Genomic DNA, 23,014 nt, shown 5'->3' with positions numbered 1-23,014 from the left:
GCCAAGGATGTTACAGGTTTCCGCCTGATTTTCTTTTAGGTGATACATGGTTTATTTGAGTTTCTTGTTCCCAGTCTGCACCTAAGTCTACCTTCAAAGCCAAGCCTCTTCCCGACTTTAGCAGGGATTGGGATAAACGCGAGAGCATAGGGTATTTAATCTGTTTTTCCACTTTTTTATGGGTGTGAGTTCCCTCTTTAGAGAGTAACAGCTCACTCCGATGGCAGCTGCTGTCCAAGGGCGTGTTCATTAAGAGTCTGCTGCATGAAAACAGATTTGTTAGCAAGGCTCTCCTCCGAATTTTTGGAGCTCCTCTGTACTCACTCACTCTGTCCTCACTCCCTTCTGGCCACAGGAGCGTCCGGCTCTAACTCCTTTCCATGCACATGGGATTTCCTCATGTTATGAAACATGATGTCTAAGCTCCAGCAACCCCAGTTTGGTTATGTTTGCTTTTTTTTTTTTTTTCCTACCAGAAAAGGTTTCATTCAGCAGCTAGCGAGGGCTGTTTGGGGATGGTTGGGGCTCTGCCTTTGTCCTGCATCCTTGATTTGTGCAAATGCGCTGGCTTTCTGCGGCAGGACTGCTATTACTGATAGAGACGGGGAGGAAACCGAGTCTGGGGGGACAGTGGGGTTTTTGGGAGGAGGCTGGAGGATTTGGGGTTGGCCCCTCCTTACAAGTCACAAGGTTGGCAAGGAGTTTGCGTAAGGGGATTTGGCGCAGTGAGGGATTCCCCTGGCCTTGCTCTGGGGAAGGAGGCTTATTGAGGGGTCTGTGGGGTGTTGGGAGCAGCGGGGTGCTCCAAGGGAGGGGAAATGGGGATCCTGCTTTTGCAAAGGCTCTTCCAGCGCACTGGAAAGGAGGAAAACTCATCTTTAACAGAGTCTGCTGGTGAAGGCGCTCAGCTAATAAACCTGACTGCTGCCCCCGCTCCCCGTCTTAGGTTTCCTGTCTCCGTTTGATGAGAATATTGATATTGGATATTTCTGATGTTTTTTTCCAAGCAGGGAAGTTATGCATCTCCTGGTTTCTACCAGGCCTGGAAAGCCAGCAGGCTCCCAGTGCAGGATGCTGGGGCTCCCCGTGCTGCTGCGGGTGGGTGAGAGCAGACTGTGACAAACAGCAGGGAGCTAAAGGTGGGACAAAAAAAATCCCCACTCTTGGTGCTGCCTTCTCTGCCAGTCCTTCCCTCTGCCTACAAACCACACAGGAGCCTACTGGGAATGTTTTAGTGCGGATGTGATGAAGTCCTGGCCTTCATGCTGTGGATTTGCCCATGGGAGTTGGTTTGGGGGCGATGACCAAACGCAGAGACCTAGAGGAGAAGCTTGCAGAAGTGGCCGTGAGCTAAAATATGAGTATTGCTACTGATGCCAGCAGGATCCGTCCCGCTGGGGTTTATCAGAGAGATGGAGGAGCAAAGCAGAGAGGACAGTGCTCATTTTCAAGGAGCATTTGGTTCACAAGTGAGCAGGGAGCACCTCCACGGAGAGGGGAGCAGAGCCACTGGGGAAGCAGAGGAGCAAGGTGGACTTACTGCCATCCCAACAGTGTCTCCAGGGGTGGCCAGGGTCCATGCTTACTCCCTGGTCCTGTGGTAGCTCTAGGGTGGAAGCTGGTTGAGATTTCCTCTGGAAGATGCCAGTCTTTTCCCTTGCGATGTGGTGGGGAGGGACCACGCGTGGTGGGTGCTGAAGTCTTGTCTGGGCAGGCTTTCTGGTGACCTTCATGAAATGGATGGAAAGTGCTTTTGATGTAATTCATTCTCCCTTCTGTCCTTGCAGGATACAAAGGAGGAGAGCTCAGAGAAACCAAAGTCTGCTCCGACTGCAGAGAAGTATGGCTGGATTAAGAAAAGCAGTGGGGGACTCCTGGGATTGTGGAAGGATCGTTACATCCAGCTACGGAAAACACAGCTCGTGGTCTATGAGGATGAGGTATGGTCACAGCTAATGACCTTGAATGAGGGGCAGGATCAGGCCCTTGGTGACACACATTCCTGCGTTTTTTCAGTCTTTCCTCCAGCCCATTCCTTTCAAAAGGGCTTCTCCAGTTATCTCCAGGAAGGGTAAATGCTATAAAGAAGAGACAGCAGCTGCATTTTAGAGTATATATACTATCATAAATATTTTAGCCAGTAAATATTTTGACAGAGCCATTGCCAAAAAAAAAAATAATATGGGGGCAGGACATCCTGTGAGGCGGCGAACAGAGCAAAGCTTTGGGCGGAAGCAGGATATGTGCTATGCGTTTTTGGCGTTTAAAGGATAAAATTGGATTGTAGCAGCCCAACTTCCCACCTGCCGCTTGAGGGGACAGCAGGCAACCCTGCAGCTGTTTGGCACCCCTCAAGCAGCTCAAATTGTTGCTAGCCAGAGTTTTCAGGGTTTTATTTAGCTAACGATGGATGCGGGGTGAGATTGTGAGTGCTTGCTGTCCTCCTTAAGCAGGGACACAGTCTGGATTTGGCTCATCTTTTCCCTTTACTTGAGCCAGTACTGAGCGAAGGACCCCTGGGAGTCCTTTATCCCTAGATAAATTGCGTGCCTTAAGTTCACGGCCTCATTTAGAGCTGTTTCCAATCAAATGAGAAATAAGAGCCAAGCCAAATCTGTCCTGCATCTTCATGCAAGAAGAATGGAGACGGCAGGGCTGGTCCAGCCGGGCTGCAAAAAAATGTGGCTCTTTCCTGAGTCAGGCCCTCAGTTCCTGGGCTGGAAAAGGCTTCTGCCAAAGCAGGGTTTGCCCCAAAAGTTAGAAATTACAGTGCAGAGCACAAGCTACAACCCAGAGAGATTTGAGATTAGGCTTGAAGTTCAAGCCCTGCTGGTTTATGGTGGCTGGAAGTTTGTGCGTGCATCATGATGGAGAAGCATTTCTCACTGCGTGGTCTGCACAAGGACCACGTGCCCGTGCGGTGTCTGACACAAGGGGATCTGGGTCATTCGTGGGCATCAGGATGATACAAAACCAAAATCATGTAAAGCTTCTGTGTGGTGTGTCAAGGGAAGAAGAATGGGGAAATGTTTCAGCAACTGCATTGCTGTGGTGGTTTCAGGAACAACAGGACTGACAAATGAGTTTGGTTCTCTTTTTTTAAAAACATACTATTGCCTAATAAAGAAAGTTTGTTATAAATGGTTTAGGTTAAAGGGTATTACCTCCTCCCATACGCTGAACCCTCCTGCTCTTCCCGAATGCCAAAGCTTTCCGGAGGCCTTTGTTCTTAGTTTTGAAATATCGTGAAGGGTGCAAGAATAATGAAATGAGAAGACGATGTCAGGTGACGAGCAGCTTGGAAGGCAGGCGAAGCGGTGGGGGTTTCTGTTACGCAGAGAGATGCAGCCTGGTCCTGCAAACGGTTGACTCTCTGCAGATTGCTGCCCAGTGCCCCGGACACCTGTTGACTCCAGCTGAAGCTTCAGGAACTCACAGATTTAAAATCTATAAACATGACGTAGGGTTTGTTTTTTTTTAAAGGGCATGCCTTTAAAAACAAGATATATGGAGGCTCTCATTACCACAAGGGAAAAGGAGGCTTTTAAAGTAAGATTAATTTTCACAGACGTTCAGAAAAAGGAAAAATCCCGATCATTTAAAGGCTTATTTTATTATCTCAACAAGGAAAATGGCATTTGTAACAAGCAGGCATAATGTTTTCTGGTAGCCTGCGGATTGTGGTAGCATCCTGTAATAAATTGCATCTGTAAGCTACAGTAGCTACAAGGTCCCATTATTGTAAATAAGGGATCATGTTAATATCTATAGGCTATTAAACTGGCTTACAGCGAAGTCAAATGTCTTAGGAGAGGAAATTGCTACAAAATTATCTGGTAGCACAATAGGATAGCATGTGATTGTGCCGACTTACTACAGGGGAACTAAAGGAAATGGCAATTTTCTGCACTCAGGAGGGGTCCCGTCGCCACAGAATTGAGGCAGTTCATGTTTATTACTGTATTTATCTTCCTCTACCGTGAGTTAGGGCAGTGTTGCTGTCTCCGTCTTACAATTGGGGAACTGAGTTTTTGAGATGAGGAGGGCCTTGCCCAATGTCAAAGGAGAGTCTGGTGCAGCGTGCTACGGTGGCTTTTATTTCTGGAGCTCCAGCTTCCATTTCCCCCACTGGACCTTTTCCACATACCTGCCCTGCTTCTTGTGAGCCTGGAGCCAGACACAGCATCCTGGAGCCGGGCACAGCATCCCAGACCATCCTCAGGCTGAAACGTTTTCAAATGGGATTGTTCAGTGCTTGCTGATTTGGGGCCCTAGAAAAAGAAAGGAGATAAAACCGCAGGCAACAAAAATACAAGCATTTTTCTGTATGCATCCTAAGTTAGACCTACATGGGTTAAATGGGAGGGAGGTCAGCTTCCATGTGGGAGGGCAGGTTTAGAGGCTGAGCATGTCAACTGGTCTGAGCCCATCAGATTTCCAGGAACTGAGCTAGTGACTTGGACGCTCTGTGCTTTTATCAGTCCCTCATGTGTTTGAGCCCTTCACAAAGAGGTGTTAAGCCTTTAGCAGTTGTTTCATACGCAGGCATGCTTGTTTATGCAATTGCATGAGGCTGGCTGCGCTTGTGGATGAGGTTTGTGTGTGCGAAACAAGAGCAGAGGGGATGGTCAACACGAGAGGCAGGCAGCAATGTTGTACCGTGTCACCAGAAAGTACAGTCTGAGTAGAACACAAATTTATCACCATCAATAGCTATCTCCTGGAACGTACTCCTGACCTGCCCTGGGAGCGTGTTTCCCATATTGCATCTGTTAGTCAGGCTTTGGGTTTGGTTTAAAGTGGAGCCACCTCCCGAAACCAAATTGCAAATGGCTATTGTATTACCTGCAGCAGATGTGTGGGGGGGTGAAAGTCATCCCACCGGGCTTCAGGTTTCTTTCAGCGGATGTGAAATGAAGGGAGATGGATTTCTTGTTATCTGCTGTGCGTCCGTCTACAGAACCCCACATCTGTACCTTCACGTAAACTAAGAACCAAGCAGGCAGGTTATTTTCTAACGGTGCTCCTTGTCGTCTTGGTTCTGCATATTCTTGCTGGAATAAAAATTAAGTCTCGCACAACTATGGAGAGCATCTGAATAACAGGCAATCCTATGCAGAGAGACTACACAGATGAATATCATCGCTCCACGGATTAGAGAGCATCAGTCTGGGGTTTGGTTTTGTTTTCCCTAAACAGTGCGGCTAGCGGTTAGAGTTGTTTTTTGTTGTTTTGTTTTGTTTTTTTAAGTGTATTATTTGACAGGGAAAAAATCTACTAGACAAAGAGTCTAGAAACCAGAGGATCTATGCAGCATTTAACAGTCATGCAGTTAATATCTGCGTTTTGCCCCTGGTAAAGTGATAGCAATGTATACCCAAAAGTGATTTATTAAAATGCTTTGAGATCCTCAGCTAGAGAAGTAAATTATTCTTTCAGGCAGTCTAGACATTGTACAGTGAACGGAGGGTCAGAGCCCATGAATGTGTGTCAGCAAAGAGGTCTAAAAATTTCAGTGGGCCTTTTTCCCCTTTTTATCAACTTTTCATTAAGGAAATGGTTTGCCAAGTGTGTTTCTTTGGTTAAGTACATGCATTAATATGTTTAGGTGTTTAGTAATTTTCTTCTTAAGGGCCAAGCTTCGACACATACATGTTTAAGTGTCTGCTCCACGAATAGCTAATGGAATTGGTTTTCTGCATTAAATCATGAATGTAGGGTTTTCTGTATCAGGATTTTATGTGTCTTATTGATTGTCCCTCACAGCAAGAACAAAAGCAATTTAAAAAACAAGCCCTGAAATGTGTAGAGAAAAAGAGAAAGGTGGCCTGAAGGGAATTCCCTGCCTTGATAGGCAGCAAATGCAACGCTGTGGGACAGCCCTGCGAGCTGTGTGCTGCAGGGAGGTGCGACCACCAAGTGAGGACTCAACCTGTGTCTCAGGATGATATAAAAGGATTGCTTTAACTTCTTTGGGATGTTAGAGACCAAATGGAGAGGGAGCTTGTCCAGAACATGTTTCTGAGACCCATGTGCCAGGGCAGGACTCTGGAAGCGACCTTGTCTCTGCGTGATGCTGAGTATCCTCCAGGTCCCAGGAGGCTGAAGGGACCTGGAGACCTGCAGCAGGGTTGGGCCCTTTGGTCTTTATCTTAGTGGTGCAGGACAAACATAAAGGATCTCTTTGTGACTCAGGTAGGCTCACAGAGAGGGGATGGCCTCTTGCCAAGGATAAAACAGACACAAAAGGCCCATTCTGGCGCTCTCTGAACTCAGATGCTTTTCCTTTGCCTCAAACATGGAGTTTTCTTATTTCTCTGGCTGCTTTCTTCCTCACCTTCCCTGAAGAGAAGTATTTACTTGAGAAGTTCAGGTCTCTACGATGAAGGAGCCATAGCTTGCACAGTCAACCCCATGCCCCTGGGAGTCCTGCATGTCCCTGTCCTCACTGCACTTGTTCTCTGGCCAGGCCAGAGTCCCCAAAGCCTCCCCAGGGAGCAGGGGGGCAGCTGGAAGGAAAGAGGCGATATCACGGCAAAACCACAACTCTCCACCCTGCCAAGTCCTTCTTGTCTCCCAGCTCAGTGCTCCACTGTTCTTAGGAAGTGGAGGACAGCTCGCGTGGCCTGGAAGAGGCAGGAAGGATGGCGTGGACAAGGAGGGTGACATGGAGCCACTGGGCTCCACTGCAGGCAGAGCTGCTCTCGAGAGCAGGTAGGGTGGGCAGGAGCCTTCGTGCCGGTCTCTGGTCAGAGTGCTGCTGAGCCACCTGCATCCTGAGTCCAGCAAAATTCCGTGTTGGAGCCGGTAACCGCACTGGCCGTGCGGCAGTGCTGTGATGTGGGCGGTCGTCCACCAAAGGCCAGGATGAGATCACCCATCCCCGAGGCATGTATTCCTGACCTCACCCTTCTCTGTCATTTGTTGGCCGCTGAGGGGTTATTATTTCCATCCCTGTCCTTTCGCAGTGACATTGCGATACCAGGATTGTAGCAGGAGCCTTGTGCCTTCAAAGGGCTCAGTAATGTCAGCAGGATTTTATCGGCTAGGTTTTAGGTTTGAGCAGAATTAATCTCCTCCTCCTAGTATACATTTTCCCAGTTCTCTGGTCACATTCACCTACTCAGTGTTAAATGAAATAAACAGTAATGTCATTAAAATAATAAACCTAAATTAGATCCAGACATCCCTCAGTGGCTCCGAACTTGCTCTGCGTACTGGTATTGGCTGTGCCGCATCCCCGTCCCCAGATAGGAGGGTTAAAAGAAACTAAACGCAGCCTGAGCTCTGCACAGCGACTTAAATGTCAAGTGGTAAAGGGAGGAAATTCCCCGCAGCCCACTTCCCTCTGAACTCTCCATTCCCTGCCTCCAGCCACGCAGCAGCTTCCTGGCTACGACATGTTTCCTCATCCCACCCCCCTGTCCGCTACAGGAATTGCTAAATACAAACTCGTACGGGATGAGGCACTGCCTTGGGAGCAGAGCTTGAGCTGGGCATGGTCAGGGCCAGCGGGTTTAATTTAGGATGGTAATAGGTTCATGAGGCACCCTGACTGTAGCACTGTACCAGCAAGAACTGCTCTGCGATTCTCACTGCTTATTTGTGTAATACTTAGGAAAAGGGAGCTTTGGTCTCTTCTGGGCTACTGAGACATGAAGAATACTATCTGCCCAGTGTTACACTGCGATTCCTATTAGGGATGGTGCTCCACAGCTGAACTGAGCCACGCACCACGTCTGGAATTTTAGTTATGTTACTGGGAGAAATGAGCCAAGATCGCGGCCGGCAGTCATCAGTGGAGATACACCAGAGATAAATATTCCCCACTGAGACGCTGGCCCTGACAGTTTTGCTGGCTGTACAGGACCGTATTTCCAATCCTAAGCATTTTGACAGCTCGGAGCGTGGCTGCAAGAGGAGCATGTCCCAGTTGCGCGTGGCTCCCACTGACCTTGCTGAGGCTCGGTGCGGCAGCAGGGCTCACCTCCTATCTCCGCTCTGCCTTGGGCATCCTGGGGGGGCTGCCTGGACCATCATGATGCTTGTGTTGTCTTCCCTGTGAAAATGCAGAATAACATCTCCTGCGTTCATTGTGGGGAGGAGGCAGCGTCGCCAAGCTAAGGGGAAGCCTGGGGAGCACTCTGAGATCATGCCAGGAAGGTTTAGAAAAGTGCATCATGAGATTCCTCCTTCCTATGGAAGGACTGACAGCACATTCTCAGCCTCTGGCTGGGGCAGGATGATGGGCAAAGACCTTCCCACCTTCCTTGTGGCTGAAGTTCCCTGGATGCGGCCAACAGAGATGGCAGAAGCTGGTGTTACTGTCCACAGCGTGTTATTTGCTCAGCCACTATGGACCACGAGTCGCAAATCGGTGTGTAGCTTAAAGACTAGGGTGTTTTCTTAGTGAGATGCCAGCCTGATTTATGGGGGCTTGCTGTCTGCATGCAGGTTATTTTTAAAGCAGAAGAGCTTTTAGACAGATGCAACGGGAAGACATGCAGAGTTTGATGGTATATGATTGATTTCAATGCCTATATTCATAATAATGTTTCATTCCCTCTCTGCAGGATGAACAGAAGTGCATAGAAACAGTGGAACTGGAGAGTTATGACAAGTGCCAGGAACTGCGTGCACTACTAAAAAAGAAAAACCGTTTCATTTTAATCCGCTCCCCTGGTAAGAAGGTAGGATTGCCTTTCTCATCACCCTCAAGTCTGCAGACTCCAAAATGAGTTCCCAGGCAGCTGCGCCTAGAGCAGATGAAAGGCTCTGAGATTTGGCTCTCTGGCAGCTGGGAGAAATGACCCGTAGCTGTGAATGGTCTACAGCGTGTAAGGAGGAACACTACTGTCTTGTAGACTTTGTTCTTGTGGTGGGGAAGGGGTCTTCCTGCCACTCAACTTTTCCTCTTGATATATTTCCTGCCTCATCATTTTCTTTCTTCCAGTACCCCCTGAGCAGTGGAGAATGACCATTCCCTGTGGTTCCCCCATGTGCTCTGGGCGAGAAAGTGTCCCTGTCCCAGCTGTACATGCTGTGGCTTTGCTGAAGTTCCAGTGAAATCAGTGATCCCAGTCCATGTACTGAGACATTCCCGGAGCTGGAACTGTTGATCTGAGAAACTCCAGTGCAAAGTTACTTGCAGCCAAACAGTTCCTAGGAGAAAAGATTTATTTTGCAGAATTATTAATACTCTACATCTTTAGTGTCCTGCACAGCATCTGGTTAGATCCAGAACCTAACAGCCAGGCTGGTGTTGCAAAGAAGTTAGACATCCATCTGAGCACTGACTGTACGCCAGGACATGCTTGACTTATTTCCTATGTAGGTTCATCATCACTACATATCTTCAGAACTTCTCCTTAGTTCCCACTTAGACGCCATCCTTTTCAGCACCTTTATGGGCTAGGATGCTTCTGTTGTTGTTCTGATGCATTGCACTTTGACTTACATTCTAATTTAAATGTGATTTTATTGGCATCAGAGTTCTCCTTAAATCTCCCCATGCAAATCTGAGAGGTTGTGAGGGACAAAACATATTCATTTCCATAAGAATGTGAACAGGCAAAAATACCAACTTGCCTGCATTCCCTCATCTCCACTTTGTTTAAATAAATGGAGGTTGTTTAGTCATTGTTGTCATTGTTGCTTATTCTTTCACTCCACTCACTCAGTGTTTATTGGTATAATAAGACCCCAGCTAAGTTCAGAGCATCATTGTGCTAAACTTCATTCAAAACAACAAAACAAGGACTGTCCTGCCCCGAAACACTCACATGGTCCAGGGTGGGGGTGGAGAGAGAAGATGAATGATGTTCGTGTTTCAAGGAGGCGCAGTCTGTATCGGGGAGAAAAGTGATATTAAGCACCACACACCAAAGTGATGGTAGCCTGGAAATTTGCACCCTGGGCTAAGTTTGCTCAGCACCAGATCCCAGAGCAGTGAGTCTCTCCAGTCGAGTGGAGGGTTAGCGTTTGGTTTGTAACTTGATTAATCAGAAATAATGTCAATTTTAGATCTAAAGTGGCTAACCCTGGTGGGCTTGGTGTGTTTTCTAGAGGGTGGCTCAGTAACTACAAGTGTACCAGTAACTACAAGTGCACATGTATTCCCAGGAAGGCGAATAAAAGCCTGTGTGCTCAGAGATGGGCAGCACGGTAGGAATTATTATTATCTGTGAGTATGTTACTTAGAGAGAAGTGTGTAATAGCTGCATATGTCTCTGCACTGATGCATCAATCAACACAGGGTGTGAGACCTGTTCCTAAACCTTACATTTCTTGTTAGAAGGAAGATGTGCTCAAACTCTGCCCTGAAAGGGTAACTTCATCCTTTTGGCATGCTGGCAAGTTTACAGCTCCCTTGTTTTTCATGCCACTGATTAAATGGAGATGTAGATAGAGGCTACATTTTATAAGGCTCTTTTGGTGAAAGGAAGGGCTTTTATAAATGAAAAGTTCCCTGTTTGTAGCTCCCCTCCCACCCTCCTTTTGGCTGGGAATCTGGTGAGGGTGTTGACACACAACATACTTTGGCAGATGTTAGAACAGGCTTCAATTAGGGGGCCAATGTACACAACTGTCCTTCTTCTGTTTTGAAATTGCAGCTGTGGCGATATATATCAGCTAAACATTTTCCATTTGGGAGGCTTGTTGCCATCCACAGTTTAAAATCACCCCGGGAGCTGCCTTGCCAAACCATGCCAGGTCTTGCTAGGGTTTTTTTTTGCCCCCTCTTCTGAGCACAACGCTGAGGAATGCAGAAAGCCAGTGAGTTTGTGGGACTTACAAACAAGCTAGGAAAGGGCATTGCTGTTTCAGTGCACAAGTAGGAATTTCCCTATTGAAAACAGGGAGCCCAGTTTAGCTGTAGGGGAATCCCGGTTTAAATCTTGGATGGGATATTCTTAAAGAGCAGAGGGCTTGAATCAGTCAGTTAAAACCACTCTGCAGCTGGAATTGCACCTGAATAAGTTGCCTTGCTAAACACTGGTCTTTGATGGATGTACCCCAGATTCTGCTTGTCCTGTTCACAAGGATGATATTTTTGTTAAGTTGTGACAATATGAGCATGTCACACACCTGCGCTTGTGTGGAGCTGAAACAAAGTACTGCTGGGAGTATGCAAAATACCCCTTCTGCTTACAAATCTCAAATGCTTCATTCCACCCGCAGCAATTAAATGAAAACTGTTGGATGCAGAGAGCTGAGCTTGTAAGAAAGGGCAGCAGACTTGGCCTGGAGACTTTAAAGCATACTCACAATGCAAAAAGCCATGTAAATGATGCTTGGTGTAAACTGCCTGGACACTACAGAGATTGGCACAAGTCTGGCATTCAGCAGGTCTGAAAGTCTTTAGCTGCAGGGAAGTCTTAGGAACAGGAAGAAAAAGAGTGGTAGTAAAGGAAAAAGTCCATGAGCAAGCACTGCAGCTCCCCACGCATCCTTTCCTTGCGTGGCCAGGCACAAAATCCTCACTTGTGGTCAGGGGTGGAAACTTCCTTTTTTTATTTTTGCCTTAGTCGACTTTGGAGGCACCTGCAGCAGCCTTCACCAGGGGCCCAGCCTGGAAGCTGCAGTAGAGTGCAGTGAGGCACGTTTGCCCTGTGCATGGAGGAGTCTGCTCCTGGGGTCTGCCAGTTTGGCAGAGATGCTGCTGTGTTATTCCCAGGGATGAGGTAGCTCTTGGTTCAGCTGCGGAAAACCACAAGAATCCCCTAACTGACAGTCCCTTGGCTTCCACTTTTTCCTCCATGATCCAACTTGACAAAGTCATGTAGAAGAAGGCAGGAGATGACCTCGCAGATACCTGGCAGATAGACTCTGGTGCGCTCCTGGTAGTTTAAGTGTTACTGACCCAGCTCTGCTCTGGCTTCTGCTGGAGGTGACCACCCTGTACCAAAAGTCAGCACAAGGGAACGCGTTCCCACACCTAAACTAGCAGTTCACAAGCAGTTCACAGTCCAGTCTAGCCCAGCCCCACTGAACTGAGGCCAACACCAAACAGCTGAGGAGCAAGCACAGGTTTCTGTCACCCACCCCTGCTGCAGATCAGCAGCATCTAGCAGAATTGCTCAGCTAAGAGCTAGCGTTGGTAAAGGCGTTAAACTGCAGCTGTACAGTTCTCCAGAGCTTGTCTGTTACATCATTTAGTGCAGGTACAACAGACTGACCCTGAGAACACTTCTCTTTCCTGGAAAGCGGGGTCAGCACAGCCACGAGAGTGTCACTGCGTGAAGAGACTGATGTCTCTGAGAAGACATGGAGCAGTCGGGGACACTGTGCTCGCTCCCATCACGGACAGTGGCCCGTGTGTGAGCTTCTTGTTGCATGACATGTAGCCAGTGATTAAGCAGGTGCTGATAGATTTTTTGTGCTCTGAGTTAACTGACAGTAAATTGCGTAGTCTGTGTTCCTGGCTTACAATGGTCACTATCACATTAGGTTTAGCCATGACAGCTTTTCCTGGCACACCCGCTTGTTGTTTATGGCATGACTCAGTCTCAGATGGTTTAGCAAAAGGAGAGCAAATGTGTCACCCTGCCTGTTGCCCTCTTATGTTGGTGTCGCTGATTCTCTACTTTAAATTGCTGCTGGAGAACAGACCCTGCTTAATGTTTTGTGGGGAGTATCCCTCTTCAAGTGCATCCTCTGATATCTGTGAATATTCAAATGAGTGAAAATGCAGCCATTTGTTCTTTGTTTGTTGAGGACCTGGGGGTCTCAGACTAGGGTACAGAGCCCCAGTGGCAGGCAGGACCAAGATCACCTCCTCCAGCTCCTTCCTGCCTCTCCTCTGCAGCCGTCTGCTTTATAGAGAACTTCCATCTCGCTTTCGGTTAGCGTCCTCTCCCCAGTGCCGTGGCTGAGGACGCAAGCCACAGATGAATGCAGACAGACAAGGGACTGCGAGGCAACAAAGACACGCTGGCTGGCAGCATCCCAAGCACCAGCCTCAGCCCCAGCAGCCTGCCTCTTCCTTGGTATCTGTGGGTATTGTTCTAAAAAGGAGAAAAAAAGTTTTCAAAGAAAGATAACTGGGCATACTGGGAGGAACCTGCTGCAAACCTCAAAGCTGTCCCTCTGTGTCACAGCCCCAGGGACTTGTGCAAGCAGGGAGCAGGGCTGCAGCAGCATGAGGCTGGCACTGCCTGTGCTGCCCCATCACAGGGAGCGGGGTCCCACGCAGAACGCTGCTTGTCCTCCCTCACCCAGCTCATCGGGAAACCGGAGGGCTCTTTCTGCTGATGCCTTGGGAGCATCTTTCCACGAGTCCCCTTTCCCCCCACCATCCGTTGGGTCTGCCTTCAGCGGCCGCAGCGGTAGGTCAGCGTTACACCATGCGGCAGAGGGTTGCATGCCAGAGGGACATCTCAGCTTCTCATTAATGACAAACCATCCCCCCCGAGGCTTCGCTCTGCCCTGCCGCAGGGTTGCTGACACCAGCGCTTAGTCACAGTCTTGGAGGCTTTCTTTGGGGACTGAGAATGAGGCACAGAAAGTGGCATTGGAAGAGGAAGCTTGAAGTGAGGCAGGAATCTTTCCCTTGAACAGCATGTACGGAGATTTCTAAACCCTGGTGCAGGCTGCCAGGTCTTTGCCAGGCAGTGCAGCAGCTCAGCTGCTCACAAGTAGAGCTTTCTCATAAGCTTTTATAATCACAAAGCTTTGGGGCAAAATCGTTTCCAAACAAAAAAAGTTTTTAAGCACACACAAAACCAGGCCTGCTTCAACTAAACCAAAATCTGGCTGTCGCTCTGTTTTGGAGCCTTGCCTTCCCGTAGGTTCCCTGGTTAATGTGGCCCTTCTGTGCCCCGGACAAAGGGCTCTTTTCCTAGAGGGCTGTGGTTCAGGTCCTAACATCTCCTCTGAGCTCTCAGGAAGACATGTGGTCCCGTCACCTTATGTGCAAACTAATCAAATAAATAATATTTCCCCAAATGGCTTCTTAACTCCCTGCTTGCCATGCTGGTTGTGAGGGTCTCGCACTCTGTTACTGTGATGTGCAGATGTAAAACCATGGCACTGAAGTGAGGAATACATGCAGAAGAGAAGGACAGTAGGTTTCTAGGTAAACAGCAGGAGTGGGTGTAAGGAGAGCAGGCTTTAGTTCTGCAGAATTTCGGATGGTAACTTCAGAAGTTGCTGAGACCCTAAACAGTTGCTGCTTTGTTGTGCCACAAACAAAACAGGGAGCTGCTAAGAGCATTCAACTGTCAGTCACTGTTAGTTTTGTCACCCTCATTTTATGTAGTCCCTGTTTTATGTAGACAGTACTGTGATTTCAGAATGTGGGGCCTTGTTTACAAAAAGGTTGGGACTACAACTGCTCTTGAAGACAATGGGAAGGTGCAGAATACCTATAGGATGTTAAATACCCCCAAAAAACTATTCCAAATGAGATCCTGCTGGTATGTGTTTTGGATGAGCTCTGTATCTCACCTCCCCACCTGTAAGAGGTGGATAATTTCAGTTGCTCTGAAAAGTAATTTGTGAGGCCCCCAGATATTGTAGTGATAAGCAGCAAAGACAAGACTGTCGGGGGAATCAGTAATTCTGTTTTTAGGGCAGGGCTTGAGCAGAGTGCAATCAATAAGACATATTGACCCACAAGGATAAAACACATGATGGGATAGCTCAGTAAGAAGTGCCACCCCTGTCATTAGGGATGGTGCTAGGAGGAGCGTGCACAGCAGGCTGAGTTAGGACTGCCCCAGCAATGTTGGGATTGTCTAGTTTTTAAGTACTTGATTTTGCAACTTTGGTGGTGCTTTTTAGCATGAGAGTATTTCTGAGTGCCTGTGCGGTGTGGATTAAGGCACCACATGGAGCTATTTGGACCCAAGCCGGTCTGCCATAATGTAATGTGAATGTTGTGCCACCTCTAATGTGAAGATGATATTTCTCTCACCTGAAGTGTACGTTGGGGCAAAGCTACATAATAGTAGTGAGGTATTCAGAGAACATAGCAGTGAAGTAAATAACACCCTACCTATTGTTCCTGCTGCGGTCAAGAAGAGATTTGAAACACTAAGCAAAGCCAGGAGACTGTCCTGGAAGAAGGGGAGAGTTGGCTGGCTGGAGGACAGGCCACACAATCACCCATCACTCCCTCCTTATTTGTGTCCCATGTTTCTTGCTAGCTCCCCCTTCTATGGCCAACTCTTCCCTTCTTCTTAGGACAGCTGTTCAAACCCCAGAGAGTGTATGTCTGTAGTGTTCACTGCTGTATTTCTTCATTTGCAAACAGAAATGGTTAATTTTTTCACTTACATTGCCCTTATGCCTCATCGTAGAATCATCATGTCCGTACTCAGCTGAATCGGGGTTAGTGCAGCCAAGGTCAGAGCCCCGGATTCCCGTATCAGTTCTGTTCTGCAGAGCCGCAGGAACAGGGAAGCAGGCAGAGCCTGCTGCATGGAGCCTTCCTGTCGCTTGCAGCCTAGGGGGGGAAGTTGGAGATAAAGTACTTTATTGCATCCGAACCAGCACAAAATCACTTGGACTTTCAGTCTGACTCGCTATACACAGTGTGACCATTTGCTGTACCGCTCACTGCTGCTCTAAGAGCTATTCCGAGCCTTTTGCAGAAGGAAGAAACTCTTACTTTCTTTCTACTTTAGGTACTAGTTGTAAAAATAAAACTACAGCAACAAGCTGTTCAGCATAACAAAATCCTGTTCGTGGGAGCTATGAAGTGAAGTACTTGCCAAAGTGCAAAGGAATCTGTAGTTTAAACACAGGCTGGACTGGATGTTGTATAGAAACTGAAGTGATACACAGAGAGCAGAGAGCTACCTCTCTGTTCCTGGCAAGGAATGCTTAGGCAAAAATTGTCTCTCTGCTCTTGCAGGTTCATGATATCAAATTTCAAGCTCCAACTTCGGAAGAAAAAGAATCGTGGATAAAAGCTCTTAATGAAGGGATCAATAGAGGCAAAAACAAAGTATTTGATGAGGTAAGAGGAACAGTTTTCAAACAACTCCTGTGTTTCTGCACTAGTTCTCATCCACTGTTTTTTCAGCTAAAAGCAGAACTTGCCCAAGCCCCCGTGCTCCCTGGCCTTGCTGCATGCCAGGCATGGTCAAAGGAAAGAGAAAGCCCGTTCACAGCTGGTATGGAAAGCAGACCAAGTCACGTCCCTGCAGGCTGGGAGCTTTTAGCCACTTCAGTTCCCAGCCCAAGAAGGCAGAACGTGTAGAATGCTGTTTGCACCATCCTACGTCTTACCGCTTTTCCCTTTCCTCTGGCCCGGGGTGGATGCAGGGAGGCAGGGGCAGCCAGTTGAGTAGACAGTGTGCCAGAGGGATGGTCTGTAGTGCTAAGAGCTAACATCTCATCAGGAGGCGCACAGGACACAAGAACTCACTGAAGCCAGTGGGAGATGGTCTGGTGGCTTCAGTGGGTTTGGGATCAGCGAATGCGGGGGTGTTCCCCGCTTCCGATGGAAGCGGGTGGCACAGAGAAGCAGCTGCAGCGCCAAGTTGCGTAGAGCCGGGGCTGCAGCCTGGAGAGACCCGTCTTCCCCACGCTGCCATGATCCTCAGCACCCAAACAGCCTGGAAATGGAGGTATTTGGTTAGCACACAGCCCAGTCTTCAAGACTGGAAAAATCTGAAGTGACTCAGTGCACCAGCTATTCCGCCTGCAGTCTGGAGAGAAGTCTGGTGGAAAGTTACTCCATGGCCTCAGCCAAACCTGCCTGCCTCTCAGCTGGCCCCAAGCACACCTGCCCTCCCAAATTCTCCAAGGATGAAAATTGCACATCCTAGAGCCTGACTAACCTTGCCCTGCTCCCTATTTGTTTGTAAGTCAGCCCTGAACTAAACCAAAGGAGTAGAATCTATTCTGCAGTTGTTTCAGTAACTGAAAGGAAGTGCACAAAACCACCATCATGGGAATGACTCAAGAAGAAATGGGCAGGCTAACGAGAGGCCGAAGCAATCGGTAAGATCTCTTTAGCAAAGGAAACCGAAGCAATGAGTAAAAGTTTTGAGAAAAGGGCTAAGTGCTGCAGATGTAGTCCTAGAGATGCGAACTCTGAGAGCTTGAGCTTTGCTTTTATTCAGCAGAGGGCAAAAGAAGGAGGAGAGGCTGGAACACGCTCCTTTTTTGCCAAGCCAAATGGCACTCAGTGTCAGGTTTTTGCTGTTAGTGGGGTGTAGCAGTTCCTGGGGCCCTTGGACCAAGTGGGAAGCAGCATGCGGAATTAGTGGGACCGGCTGGGACCAGCAGCAGCCTGGGAAGATAAAAGCCAGCAGCAGAGAGGTTAGCATCCAGATCTGTCTGCTGTCACGTTTCAGCAAGTAGATGTGATGTCCTCCAGCCCTTGCTGGAGCGACCCCACACCGGCTTGGAGCTGCCTGGAGGAGCATGGCACATGGCTCTCCGGTGGGCAGTGAACTCTGCACACCCCCTCGGCAGCACAGCAAGGTGGGATCTCAGGTCACCTCCCTGCCTCGTGGCCTGGGGTTATCCTCCTTACGAGGATCCGGGTTCTCAGAGAGAGCCAGCCTCTAATTCTCCTTCATTCCAGTAAGGATCAGACCTCAGATTTAAAGCATTTCTGCGCAGGCTAGGCACAAGCTAACAGGTCAGGCCCTCAGCTGGCTTGGATTAGCTGTCCTCCACTGAAAGAGCTGTAAAAACACTCTGCCATATCAGCCAGGGATTGGGATCCATTTTTCCATTTAAATCCCTACTTCACCCTTGCCAGCTTTCCTATTGTACAAATTTGTGGCCAGCAGACCAAGGACACGCTGATGTTTCACCCTCCCTGGTCACCAGTGCTGCCCCTCTGCCTGGAGCAGACTCCAGCCCTCAGCCATCACAGCATGTGTGGGTGGACGATCACAGAGCCAGCACAGAGAAATACCTGCCGGGGGCTGGGACCTCCCTCTCCACGTGTGGGAGGCACTAGATTTCTCATCTGATTCCAGGAAATAAATTTGTTAATTCAGCTGGAGTTGCAATTAATCCAGGTCACTGCTCACACCTTCTCTTCAGCATCGTGTGGTCATTAGAGCCGTAGAAGCGAAGGTCTGTAACGAAGCGCTGCTGATACAGTTCACAGTGAGGTCACGGTTATTAATGAGCTTTCACCTCTAAGATGGCAACAGCAATTTCAACGCTGTGCTCTGCCACATGCAGGAGCCGGTCCAAGCCCGGGCTGAAGCGAGGACAACAAAGCTGCCTTGTGTCCATCCTTCCCTGCCCTTTAGGTCGAGGGGAGGTTAGTGATTGCAAACCTCTGAAGGTTGGATGCTTTGCTTTGGAGTCTCTTTTAAACATGGCTCTGTATAGGACAGATACCTTAAATATCCATCATGCAGGGCTTTGCAGGCAGGCTGTAACTAAGGTGTGAGGCAAAGACTGTAGTGGTGAAATATTCAAAACCCTCCTGGATCCAAATGCTGCATCCCTTCATCTGCGACCATGAGAACTTTACAGACATATCTTGAGAAAGTAATGACCCTCTTCTTTTTTTCTTTCCCTCCTCTTCTGCCTTTTAAAGGTGAAAGTAGATGAGAGCCTTTCCTTGGACCATGTAACTCGGGACAGGGTGAAAATGGCCCATGGTCGCCGGCCACCCACGAGAAGTCACCTAAAGGAGGTAAGTGCACCCACCTTGGGGTGAGCCATCTGCCCAGCTGGGATCACCAGGAGCTGCCCCTTCCACTTAGGTACAAAACCCCAGGGAAAACCCCAGGTACAGAGAGCCCAGAGAAAGCTGTCAAGGGAATCAGCTTCCTCCAGGAAAGATTGTGCCAGCACCTCTCTAACGAAGCTCCAGGTTCCCATAGATCTGTAGCTGCTGCAACACGTTACGATATATTTAGCTTACCATAACTCATGAGCTGCATCACCGTCTGGTGAGAGCCATTATAGTTTCACTTTAATCAGAAGAGACCAAAGCTCCTATATTTATTTTCTAAGAAGTGATGATTTTGTAGCCACAGTGGTCTAAAGGTAGAAGAACTGCACACTCTGTAGGAAGAAGCTGTATTTTTTATTAAGCTAACTGGAAAAAGCAGACAAGCTTTCAAGCTTACAAGCCCTTCCTTAGGTCAGAAACAGAATACATTATTCTCCCAGGCAGTTTTATGGACTAGACTGTCTACTCTTAACTGATTTTCTGGATCTGTCACCTAAAAAAAAAAAAGAAAGAAAAAACACCACAAAGTAAACCTGCAGTTCATTTCTGTGGGAGAGGTTCTTACTAATGTTTGATTCCTGTGATTTATGAAAAAGTTGCCACAGACAGATTGATATTTTAGCAGCGCATTAATCTCAACCAAGGAAGGTTTTTAAATCAAACCTTCTTTCTTCAAACTTCCAAGACTCTGACTTATGTGTCTGCACGGTGCTCAGATGATGCTCGTGCAGAAAATGAGATGCCCCGAGACTTTTTAGTTTGCATGGAAGTGGAGGAAGAGTGTCTTTTCTAGAGAAATGCATGAAAATGAATCATAGATTCCCATCCACTCCTCCAGAGAACCACAGAAGAAAACATGACAGAAGTCAGAGCAGTAATGAAGTGTGGATTCTCTGTTGCCTAATATGGGTTCAGGAAGGTAGGAAGCCCTTCCCTAGGCACTAAAAAGATCTCTCTCCCCTACTCAGCTCACTAAACTCACAAGATACCTGTGAGGTGAATACCTGTAAGACCTCTCACCTTCAGCCAAATTCAGGAGAAATTATTATTATTATTTTCCTCTTCTGTTACTGTTCTATTAAACTGTCTTTATCTCAACCCATAAGGTTTTTTTCTTTCCCCTCCTTTTCTCCCTCTTCTCCCAACCCTACTGAGGAGCGGTGTCAGGAGTGAGTGAGCGGCTGCGTGGTCCTAGTTGCTGGCTGGGGTTAAACCATCACACTGGCTTACAAATTCAGCAGCAGGAATTGAAAGGGAGGGGATAGAGCCTGCAGAAAGATGTGTATCATGGCTGCTGGCTGCAGTATCATGCAGGAAATGGGATGAACAATGATTTTCAGTGTCAAAGCAGGCCAGGTAAGGCCAGGTCAGGGCCAGGCCAGGATGCAGCTTTCCTGCATCTCTCTCTGATGGGCTGGAAAGGCAAAGAGAGACTTTAACTAAACTCCCTGCAGTGCAGGAGTCTGGCCCTGGCTGCAGCTACGCCTTCGTGTGGTTTTGGGTTCCCTCACACAGAAACCGTCACTGCATTTCTCCCTCTGGGGCACTGAGCTTACATGCTGCAATGTCTTTGCTAAGTCCATCCTTTTTAGGAAACCCCCCCTACTGTAGTGATTTGCACACAGGCTGTGGTTTGAAGGAGGTTTAACTAGCTGAGGCTTGGTCCCCGTAAAACAGGGATGACATCGGGTTGGAGGAAGCAAGCAGAAGGCAATGGTATTACAATAGTATCCCCGGCCAAGTGATCTAAAGATCAACTTATTTTATTATGTTCAAGTAAAAATATGACGGTCCCAAAAGCAGAAGGCAGGTGTGCTTTGGATAGGCACGCTGTAAATGAAGGGGGTAGAGGGATCCAGCTACCAGAGGATAAAGAATTAAAGTCTGGTAGAGCTGACCACTTAGCACGGAGAGGAAACCCAAGAAATAAGGTTATTGTGGAGCAGGCTTTGAGACCTTCTTCTCAAAGGAAGTAGTAAAATAAACTCTCTGATTTTGTCCTAATTCTTGACTGCTTATGGTTATTTGCTTTGATATTCTCATGCAAGTTGCTGCACTATGAGGCGGAAAATAGCTCAGCAGCAAAACGCTCATGACATGCACAGAACATGTTGGTTTGGGGAGAAAGCGGCGCTATGCAGGGGGATGGAAGTGCTTCACTCTATGCATTCAAGATATGCTGCAATGAATGTGATTTGACCTGACTTGCTTTGTCGGGTGAATTGTTTGGTATTTGTAATTATCATAGCTCATTAAATTTTAGCATAGCAGATCACATTGGGTTTCACTTATTAGATTAACACTGGTAGAGCTGGCTACTGCTCTTAGAGGATAGCATGGAAGAACACCAAGCTCCATAGATTGCTCTTGAGCTATAGAGAAAGCTGCTCTTAAGAGCACTGGTTTTGTTATTGGTCAGATTCTTCTTGCAGTTTCGACGGATGGAAATTCAAACAGGGTGGATGTGTGAAGCAGCAACACCTCGCTTGCCATGCTGGTTGTGAGGGTCTTGCACTTTAAATTGAAGTTAAAGGATGGAGCACAGGATTGACGATGGGAAAGATATTGAGAAAATTTTCTCTTGTCTTTCAGGCTGCCAAGTCTACGTCAGATGGTATCCTGCGACTAGATCTGGACATAGTAGACAATGGACCACCCAACTTTGATTCCACTATCAGCGAAAGTGACAATGCACCACCTCAGAAAGAAACTCCAAAGCCACCCATGCCACCTACAAAACCCACTGGTACAAAAGAAAACCAAGATGCAGAGAACAATGTTCCTGACCAGGAACATAAAAAACCTCTGTCTCCTCCATTGCCTCCAGATAAGAAGCTTAAGGAAGGCGTAGCGTCAAAGGACAATGTAAATGCTAAGAAAGAGGACTCTGTAAGCCCAGAGGAGAATGTGGAAGGATCCCAAGCACCAAGCGAGGAGAACAGAGAGAACCACATTGAGGTCAGCAACAGGGGCACAGCAAAAGCTCCAGTTCCTCTTCCTAAGAGCGTGTCAGATAAGCTAAAAGTTGCTTGGGACCAACCAGTCACTGAGCCTAAAACCACAGAAGACTTGAAATCATCGAGAGATAGTGGCAAAGACAACCTTGTTGAGATTGCTGCTGCAGATGTTACAAAGCCTCCTGTTCCTCCTAAGGTTCTGTCAGAAAAAATGCTAGCCACAATGAACTGCAGCGATGGTGACCTGGAAGCCGGGGTTTTGGAAGACGTGGAGTCTGGCAGCTCCAAGCCCCCGGTGAATGGGATCTCAGCCGTCGAGGTACCAGAGTCCACATCCCCAACAGCTGAAACTGAAGAAGGAAATGGGAGAGCCTCTGGTGAGAAGGAACAGCAAACTTCAGCAGAAGAGACAGAGACAGAGACTTCCTTAGCTACAGAAACAGGCCATGAGAGTGTAAGAGCAACTATTGAGAAGAAAACATCTGTAGAAAGCACTTCAGGTCTCAAACTTCGCAGTTCTTCTCTGGGAGACTTGCTGTCTGATTCCAAAACTACACAGAGAGCACTTCCAAGGCAAGGTTTCCCCAAGGATTCCCATCACTGCTTAGCTAAAATGGAGGAGAAAGTTGCTAATGAAAGGGAAAAGGCAGAAAAACTTCTGCAGAAGGTTTTACGTGAAGGGTTGGAACAGACCCAGGAGGGGAATGGACCCCCAGTGATGGCAGAGACATTGCTCAATGAGGCAGTAGAACAACTTCGGCAAGCTACGCAAGTTTTGCAAGAAATTAAAGGTCTTGGAGAACTGAAAAGAGAAGCAACACAGAAACAGAAAGAAAAGCAAAAGGATCTAGTGACTCTTTATAGGAGAAGTGCTCCCTGACATACTCGTCAAAGAGACTTATTTCTCAAAATCAAAGCTAAACATTTGCCATTTATAATTTGTACCATTGCTAGGCCAGTGTTTTAAAGGTGGTGTTTTGCTGTGCACACACCATGTTTATGGGACAGAATTGAGCTTTCAGTTATAGCATCTTTCTCTCTTTCTTCATGCTGTACATACCAGTCTGGTTCTAATCCTCTTAGCACAACAGAAGGTTACAGGACATTGAACAGTTTAAAAAATGTGAATGCTCTTGAAGGACTCTGTCCAAAGTCCTTTCAATGGATCAAGCCTTAAAAATTACTGGTAATCAAGCCAAGCCAGATTTTTGAAAGGAGCAGAATGGCTATTCTAGCAAAAGCCCCTGTCTATCTGTATTTACAGACAAGCAGATACCAGATTACACTGGCACCTATCTGGTTGTCCCAGTTAAATCACTTAAGGATAAATGTAGTCAGTGTTTGTTCACTTGCTGGCAAGGTTTCCCAGACCACCTGGCCCAATGACATCTAGGAA

At 47.6% G+C, this 23,014-nt stretch overlaps 1 protein-coding gene across 1 annotated transcript; it reads left to right on the top strand.

Annotated features, from left to right (window-relative positions):
- Positions 1–1,300: 1,300 nt before the first annotated feature.
- PLEKHO2 (pleckstrin homology domain containing, family O member 2) lies at positions 1,301–22,498 on the top strand. Its single transcript, XM_009887498.1, has 6 exons — positions 1,301–1,345; positions 1,788–1,940; positions 8,574–8,690; positions 15,860–15,964; positions 18,521–18,619; positions 21,254–22,498. The coding sequence occupies exons 1-6, from the start codon at positions 1,301–1,303 to the stop codon at positions 22,496–22,498; spliced, it is 1,764 nt and encodes a 587-aa protein (XP_009885800.1).
- Positions 22,499–23,014: the final 516 nt, after the last annotated feature.

The sequence above is a fragment of the Charadrius vociferus genome, unplaced genomic scaffold (genome assembly GCF_000708025.1).
Source record: "Charadrius vociferus isolate BGI_N301 unplaced genomic scaffold, ASM70802v2 scaffold190, whole genome shotgun sequence".
Classification (NCBI taxonomy): domain Eukaryota; kingdom Metazoa; phylum Chordata; class Aves; order Charadriiformes; family Charadriidae; genus Charadrius; species Charadrius vociferus.
This window is presented reverse-complemented; position numbering and strand designations above follow the sequence as displayed.

Bases quoted from the DNA above. Each gene is read 5' to 3' on its own strand.
- PLEKHO2 (XM_009887498.1), top strand. From the start codon at position 1,301: ATGACCAAACGCAGAGACCTAGAGGAGAAGCTTGCAGAAGTGGCC. The intron at 1,346-1,787 runs GTGAGCTAAAAT...CTGTCCTTGCAG, and splicing joins AGAAGCTTGCAGAAGTGGCC to GATACAAAGGAGGAGAGCTC. The intron at 8,691-15,859 runs GTAGGATTGCCT...CTGCTCTTGCAG, and splicing joins TCCGCTCCCCTGGTAAGAAG to GTTCATGATATCAAATTTCA.